Source organism: Pseudochaenichthys georgianus, chromosome 20 (genome assembly GCF_902827115.2).
Source record: "Pseudochaenichthys georgianus chromosome 20, fPseGeo1.2, whole genome shotgun sequence".
Classification (NCBI taxonomy): Eukaryota; Metazoa; Chordata; class Actinopteri; order Perciformes; family Channichthyidae; genus Pseudochaenichthys; species Pseudochaenichthys georgianus.
The window spans coordinates 13,540,053-13,548,741 of record NC_047522.1 but is presented as its reverse complement, the minus strand read 5'-3'; the positions used below and the strand labels follow the sequence as shown (position 1 = coordinate 13,548,741).

Here is an 8,689-nt window from a genome sequence, read left to right as displayed (position 1 = left end):
GAAAAACAAATACAGAGCCAAAATAAAACATTAAGTTTTAAACTTTACATTTATCATGAACAGGGAAAATGGTAAAGCTGTAATTTCACTTCACCTATATGTGCCTTCAACGGTTGTGTGAACTTAAAGAGTGCAATCTACATTTTAATGTATTCACTTTTGACTTTCTCCGAGGCCCAAATAAACCAGCTGCATGTGTAGGTTTAGAGGAAAATATAACATTTAAGTATAATGTGTGTGCGCACGCTTCTGCATAACAATTGTAATATATTGCAAAAAGTGACTGTTTTGTGCAGGTGATGACAGTTTAAAGATGGTACAGTCCGTATGTTACACCCATTACAGTGGGACTTTTTGAAAACATCTCACAATTTATGAGCCTGTTTGCTTCCATTCAGCCACAAGAGCATCATCGTTCTAGTTTGTCCGAAAAAGTGCTGGAACAAGATGGTGATGTCACAAATATCCGTATGCAAACATTTTTTTCTCAATATTGTAATCAATCTAGTCCACATTGTCCTGATAAAGCATGGAGTTCTTGAGTTTTAAACTTTAAAAAGGTCATCTTCAAACTTTAAAATCGTATTATTTCTTATTCAGTCATGAATAACATAGGAATTGATACCAAGTTTTCAGGGGCTTTTCGGTTTTAAGCTCAAACCATTCAAAGCAGCCTCAATATAACAGTGCTCTGACTGCTTTTTCACAATCTCATGTGCAAACGTAAAATAGAAAAATAAAATAAGTCTAGCCTGTGTGTTGGAAGAGCAATGTTTCCCATGTAAGCCACTTTAACTGAGTTTAAATCACTTTTGGTGTGAAAAGGGATTAGGGTTAAGGGGTTAGGAAAACCAAATAGACATTTCTATTTCTCCTTAAACTTAATAAAACCTCCTCAGAATCTGTCCTAGACGCAAACATCATAAATCCACTGAGCGGTACAATGCAATTACAGGCTAATGCGGTCAGATGTGCTGATATTGCATCACACATCGCAGCCAAAAGCCTTTTTCAGAGTCACCCTAAAATCAGCCTTTGTGTATGTGTGAGTCTTACAAGGCTGGCATGCCTGAACACAGTTAAAGTGAGGAGGAAACTGTAGATTATCAAATTCCTCATGTGTAGACCAGCTGCCCCTGCATGTGTGTGTGTGTGTGTGTGTGTGTGTGTGTTCTGGTTTGGACAGAAGCTGTGGTTTGGCCCTCATTGAAGCCCCCTGAGAAGTGCTTATGTGGCACCTCAGCCACCCTTCATAATTACCTGATGTTGTCTTTCTTCTGTCCCTTTCTGTCTGGTTTTCTTGCTTGGCAGAGATGTAACATTAAAAAAAGAATGATCCAGTGTCTGATTTCAAACCTTAGCTGTGACATATCATTAATAATCAAGCGTTTTATATTGAAAAAATCCTAAATTAGACAACTTCTACAGAATCTCTCCACGTCTCCACCTCGGCTTCGAACCCTCCCACCTTTTCTCTTTTCCTGTCTTTAATTACAGAGCCTCCAATTGGCTGAAACTTTCGGAAAGATCTAACCAATCACGCATCTTGTTGAGGTGGCCCATGACCCCTTCAGGTGGTGCTTGCTTGCGTTTTTCTGTGAAATTTGTAAGGAACGGGCTTGGTTTAAAACCTTGCCACATCCTTACATGAGGGCAGTCTGTCAGAAGGGCCACAGAGACAGGGTAGACCAGGAACCTCTATCATACCCTCAGAAACACACTCGGTGTTTGGACTGAGAGACCCTGTCTGTCGGCTCGAGTCCACATCTGGATCCGCGGACACAAGATATTAGAAACACAGGTAAGAGACAGGTACACTTCTTTTTACTTATAGGAACTTATTAGGGATCCAAGTTCAGGTTGAAGTCAAGTTTGTCTCCTGAACAACACCTGGTTAACCCCTAGTCCTTGTGGCAACTTGTTTGTTTAAAACCTACACATCAAAGTTCAGTTCCAACACTTCACCAGCTCTCCAGGTGAGTACGTGCCTGGTCTGGGGTCTCAGGTATTGATTTGAGAGGAGATGAAATAGCATTGATTGTTAAGGTTTCATGGAGGTAAACAGCATCTATTTGGGCTGAGAAGATGTCCACTTAAAAATGCTTCTGGATGGGGAATAAGAGAAAAAAGCTTGACTAAAGCATAGAGATATTGTTCTACCACCCTAACTTTATCATCATGGCATTAATTAAAAGAACATGTACAGAGAAATGTGTAGAAATGCAACGTTGCTGTCATTATGCTCAAATATTGTCCTTAGATAAAAGTCTGTAAAATCAAATGATATAATCAATCTGTTGTGAACAAAGATTTGAAGGCATGATAGAGATGAAGTGGGGTGATTGTGAACATTGATGTGTTTGGCAGGAGGAGGTTAAGCCATGGCTGGAAGGAGGAGAAGCAGTTTCTCTGCTGTGTTCATCGCTACATTGCTGGCTGTGATTCTGCTGCCTGGTGAGTACTCAGCGGGGTCGGACAGTCCAGCACCACACACCAGGGTCAGAGTGGAACATATCTGTCAGTTCTAATTACCTATGGCTTTATGGTTAACTAAAACGTTCTAATCCATGTCATCACCGGCAGTTGAAGACAAACTCTGGTAAAAGTAGAAATAGCAAGCAGTAAATGTACTATATAACAAAGGAAAAGGGTTGAAAATGTTATGAAAGTAAGTAAGGCCCTTTGAGTTAAAGAGTTCAAGCTAATTTGAAGTATTTTGTAGATGCAGAATCATTTTCAGTTGATAGATTTACTAGTTTAATTGTAACAACATTTTTTAAAGGTGTTAATGTTTTGTATCCTAATCTGAAGGGGGCTACAACTGTTAAATTAATGTGGTGGAGTATATATATATATATTCAGTCCGCTTTTTGAGTACATATTTAAATTATTCAAGATTAACAATGACTATATTAAAATGCAAATACAGTTACACAAGTATATTTTCTTAGTAAAGGAGTTTTTTGTTTGTTAAAAGTTGGAGCCAGTGTCTGGAGAAGTGTTTAGATCTTTTTCTAGGGAAGTTTTCATTTCCCTTCAGTGAAAGTTCAAATTATCAGCAGCAAAATGTGATTTTATAGATTTTTGTATTACTGTGTATACAGCATTATGTTGATAAATGTAAGCAAAACAACTACTTTGATGGGTTGGATGGTTAAATCTGTAAAAATGCATCATATTTAAGCTGATGTTTATTTTATGTAAGACTTTTTCTTAAGGGATCAAAGGCTGTATAAGCATTCTCACGTACTGAACCTGAGCTCTGTGGTTCTTAATTACTTTTAAGCACAATGATTTGTTGTCATCATCCACAAAATATTTGGCTTAATATTCATGTTTTACCTCTTCTCTTTATGTTGTGTATTTGTTTGCAGTGTGACCTTGTTTCCGTTAAAACTCTTAATAAACCAATTTGACAAAAATATTATTAAATTATAGGTTTCAAGGATGAGTTTGAACCGCATACAGTAGGGGTTGCCCTCATCGCCACGCAACTGTGCTTAAAGTATATTCCGTGGCTCTCTAACATAGCCCGTGGTGCTCATTATGCTTCAACATGAAAACAAGTTGCTCCTGCACCACCTGTTTTAACTTTGCAATTCATCATTGGCATATGTCCACAGGGCCGAGCATCAGCGCCGCTTTGAAAAACGTTTTTTTTTAAACTGCAGTGTGATTGTTAAAAACAGAGTAGGAGGAGATGTTTCTTTCAACGTTCCTGGTCCTGTAAAAAGATTAGTACCTGTCAGCATCTCCTCCTCCTCTGCCCTCTTAAAGCTCGGCCGTTTCCAGATGTGCCAGACACTTTTTTACAGGCTCGTAAAAAAATACAGCGGATACACTGAGACAGCATCATTTAGCCCACCCTCCTCCACACCCCTCCATCACCTACGGCTCACCTTTACGTCTTTTTCTATTTTTAATGCCGTTATTCTTTGTAGATCCATTCCTCTATTCGTTGCCCTTTGTGTAATCTTTCTGATTACTCCCATTAAAGCTTATCAAAACCTTTCTTTAAACAGGAGATTCATGTTTTTCCACCTCCAACATGCGTCACAATGATCCTGTCATCTGTTCCTCTTTCTCCTTCCTTCTGTAAGGAATTAACACCTTTGCCCTGTGGAGATGAAAGAAACCTGGCGCAGAGCTGAATTAACATTTCCCTCAGCTGCATGTGGTCGTACACATATATGTGCACAGCGTGAGGTTTGATGTTACAGGCTCACCTATAAAATCTACAAAGACCTTCAGTCGCAGCGCTTCAGGCACAGCCAATTACCCCTGCCCTATTTAATGAATAATATCTGCCTGTTGAGTGGTGTGAGTGTTTGAAGTTTAATGTCATAAATCAAATATTGTGTATTGCAGAACGGTCAGCATAGAAAGAGTAAGCCGTTTCCAGGACTTAACCTTGACTTCAGCATTTTTTTGATTTGACATGTGTTTTTGCTTTTCTCTGTTTTGTAGCATTCTTGTCTGCTGGACCAATTGGGAAAAAGACTAAACGAGATGGTAAACATGTGATTTTTTCCTTAGCACACTTGGCGACTCTAAGATCTTGAAAGTAAACTTTTTTCCATTAAAGTACTTTCTGATTTAAGAGCAACATCCACATTTTTCACTGCCCCTCACTTCGACTCAATGTCACATCAATACTCTTTTGAGTGGGAATATCTGTTGTGATATAGTATAGAAATTACTTCATTTGATGTCTATATAATAACTTTGGGGCCTGGAAAATCTTTCACCAAACTTTGAAATTCACTTGAAAGTCCTTGATTGATGTCCAGAATCATTAGAGCCTTCCCTTTCTTTCTGCCTTCAGCTGGAGAAAGTATCCAGGAGGTGTCGGCTGCTGCAGAGTTACACAGGAAGCTGATCCGCAACCGCAGAAACATCAGCTGGTACAAAGAGAACTCTGACTACTGGGGCTGGTACAAGTACTTCACCGAAAATGGCAACCAGGAGGCTGTAAGTACAAACACATCCCAAACAAATTGATGTAAACTAGGGAGTCCACCCTAGTTAGAAACAACAACAACTCTATATTCCAGTAAAAGATGTCTGTTTAAGGCGGATAGTTTCCCCATTCAGAGACGTTACAATGCATTTTGATAATTAATGCATCTTTTTATATTTGAGCCAGATAACTAAAGATTGATAGGTGGAAGCATTCCTTCTGCATAATCCATGTCCACCCTTCATCTTTATTAAAATTCAAGTTTGAAGCAGCTGCTGTGATTGTTGCCCCATGTAAGCCTTAGATGGATTTTTAATACTGAACATGATTTAGGCTATCATCTCAAAGTTTTTGCTGTTTTGTATGTTTACAAACCACACATGCATCACCTGAATCATCTCCCCAATAAACCCCTCCCCCCCCACACTCAGGTTCAGGAGATGGACCGCATCTACCTGGCCTACCTCCAGAACAAGAACCGTGCTGAGGCACGTCGCTCCCACAAGGCGTACTTGCACCACCTTGGAGACGTCTACAAGTCCTGCTCCGATTCTGATGACCCTAACTGCGTGTCTTCCTACACCAGTAGGCCCAAACCTAAGCCAGAGGCCCCCAAACCTGCCCCTGTGAAAACCTGTGACCCCACCAAGGATGCTTACTGCCTGTATGCTGCTTTGGTCCAGGGCAAAAGCCCCTACCTGCCCCTGGTGCTCCCAGCTGCCCCAGCAGCAGCCCCTGCCCCAGTGAAGGCCCCCGCCCCAATGTATGTCCGCTCTGCTGCTCCAGCAAAGGACCCTCAGTCAGGGTATTACTACTACGCTCCATCCGCCGTGCCTTTCCTTACCAAGGTATGTTTTTCCAGACATTTTAGCTATTTTAATATATTAGTAAGTAATTAGTAGATTCAGCAATGTACCTGTGTTAAACCTGTACCAAAAAGGTCCTACCTTAAAGGTCTCCTATCATGCAAAATTCACTTTTTTCTGTATTATATGCATAAATATGTGTCAGGGAACTCACAAAGTGTCAGAAAACAAAACCCTCTCTCTTTTCCTCCGTACCCAAATATCTAAAAATGGGGGTACAACAGAGCTGATCTAGATTTTCTGCAGATATGAAGTAATATTGGACTTTGTTTTTAAAGCTTTAGACCCAGAATCAGCACTTCTGGGTCTGAAACAGAGGCATAGCTAACATGTGTGATCTGTTTGGTATTTTGTGCAATACACTTCATAGACATGTTTGTTATATTTTTATATATCTGAGACCTATAATATATGCCTAAACATAGCATAATAGGAGACCTTTAAAATGTGTACGATTTTGGACTTTGGTACCCCTTGTGGTCGTTTAAATAAAGAGGCAGCGACAATGTCCCTCCTTCATTAGCAGTTCTCTCGCTTCAGTGACACCTCTGCCTGTTTTTACATTATTTAGGAGCAGAAGGCCGAGCTGCTGCGTATCTGCTCCTCTGAGGACGTGGAGTGTCTGCAGTACCACCTGAGAGCGGCCCATGGGTATTCCCCATCTGCCGGAGCCGTGCCTTCCTACGCTCACCTGGGCTGTGATCCCAAGAAAGACCCCAACTGCAAACCCAAACTGGTGCAGAAAGCCCCCTCTGGTCTCTACCTGCAGTATCCCAACTGTGACCCACGTGATTCCCGCTGTGCCCACGCTGCCTCCCTTGTGGTATGCTTCCTTTTATTAATGTGAAATACTTGTATTTATTTGATTTAATGTATTCTAACAGCCTATTATTGCCTTGATGATAATGACTTACCGGGCTTTCCACTGTTTGTCCAGGCGCCTCGTGCCCCTAACCCCCCTGCACCTGCTGGCCCTGGATCCTGCAACCCTCTAGTTGAAGAAGGCTGCAACCCTCTTACCGCCACCAAATATGCCACTCCCCCTTCGTCATACAAAAAGGAGGAAGATCAAGAGGCTGCTGCCATTCGTGCTCCTGCTGTGCAGATGAACGACCCCTACGCCATGTTTAGGGATGCTTATGCTAGTGCTAATGCTAATGCTAATAGAGTCACTGATCCCTATGCTATGTACCGCCAGGCTAGCGCCCCGGTTTCTCGTCAAGCTTCTCCTGCAGCAAATGACCCATACGCCATGCTGCGCCGATTCATGGCACACGCTCATGGTAACGACCCATACGCTCCACCTATGGAGGCTGCTCCACGCATGGAGGCCGCTCCACGCATGGAAGCCGCTCCAGGGTCCAACCCAAATGATCCTTTCGCTGCGATCCGTGAGGCAGCAGCTGCCATGCATCGCCACGGCCCTCCCACCCAGAGGCAGCAGTTCCCATTTTCCAGTCCCACTTATGAGGAGCCTGCCCAGGAGGAGCACAACCCTCTAGGCCCCCCAGGTAAAACCAAAGAGGGCCATGACTGCTTCATTGGATACGATCGCGAATGCTTCCCAGTGAACCCCACCGAGCCTCGTTCTGGAATTCACCGACACATGCCCTACCCTGCCGAGCCCTACGAGCCCCACCTGAATGCCGACGGAACCAGAAACGGGGTCATGGAGCCCTCAAACCAAGACTGTGACCCTGAGTACGATCGTGACTGCCGCCTGCGCCGTTTTGAGCCCCAGCCCGAGGCCGAGCCGGAGCATCGCGCAGAGGAGGACTACAGCCAGGGGGCAGCAGAGAGCGAGCAGCAGCCGGAGCAGATGGAGCAGGAGCAGTACGAGGCGGAGCCCTACCAGAGCGGCCAGGAGGAGCCTCACATGTCCTACCAGCCCCTCTCACAGGGAATGCCCAGCCTCCAAGACATACTGAGGCGCTACGGAGACCAGTACTCCGGGCAGGATGATCACAGAGCCTATGGAGATGACTACCGCAAGAAATAAACATGCTCACACACACATGCATGCAGATGGACATGAATACACAGTAACCCATGCGTTAGCAATTTACAGCTTAATGCAGCACCCAGTCCTACATGGACCAGAAATGGGACACAAGAGAAGTTTATGGACCCAATGAGATGCACATAATAGCTTACAGCTGTAGGAGCATGCTCAGAAAGACGAGGTGTGTTCCAGCAATGTTTTCATCTCTTTATCTACTTTAAACCTGTTGCTTTGGCCAAGTGCTTTCAAGTTTCCGCCTCCACCTCTTTAAACCACCTTGAATGTGTAATGCCTTGTCAATGCTCAAATTTGCTTCTGTATCTATACATCTCACTTTTTTTCCTGTTGCTTTTTGTCAGTGATGTAAAGATTTTTCATTTTGAATGTTTTAATAAAAAGCTCTTGAAAGCCTTTTTTTCCATTCACTGACCATTCATATTTTACTCAACTTGATTGGCTTGACTCAATCGTGATAGACATCAGTAAAACATTCTAAATAAATATAAAAAAGTCAATATTGATATAATTTTACCAATCCAAGTTTGATAATGTACAGTATGTGTGTAATAATCCAATGCCACCTAAATTACCCTTTTTTAAGCTAAATTAAAGGCTCCCTCTTTACATAGGGGAGAGTGGGGTAAGATGAGCCAGTGGGTAAGTTGACGCACCCCCTTTATCTAGGGAACTGTTCACATTTGTTGTCATGTGACTGATGGACTAATATTAGTTAGAAAATGACTAATAGACTGGTAAAAGTAGATTACAGACTGACGGACTGGTTAAAGTGGGACTGATGGACTAGTTATAGAGGGACAGAGACTGATGAACTGGTTATAGAGGGACAGAGAGACTGATGGA

General features: G+C 42.6%; 1 protein-coding gene across 1 annotated transcript; it reads left to right on the top strand.

The window, feature by feature from the left end:
- The first annotated feature begins 1,695 nt into the window (after positions 1-1,695).
- Positions 1,696-8,239, top strand: and1 (actinodin1). Its single transcript, XM_034109181.2, has 8 exons — positions 1,696-1,801; positions 2,368-2,454; positions 4,468-4,512; positions 4,826-4,971; positions 5,392-5,808; positions 6,398-6,646; positions 6,764-6,971; positions 7,227-8,239. Exons 2-8 carry the CDS (start codon positions 2,382-2,384, stop codon positions 7,823-7,825), a joined length of 1,737 nt encoding a protein of 578 aa, XP_033965072.1. The 5' UTR covers positions 1,696-1,801; positions 2,368-2,381; the 3' UTR covers positions 7,826-8,239.
- Positions 8,240-8,689: the final 450 nt, after the last annotated feature.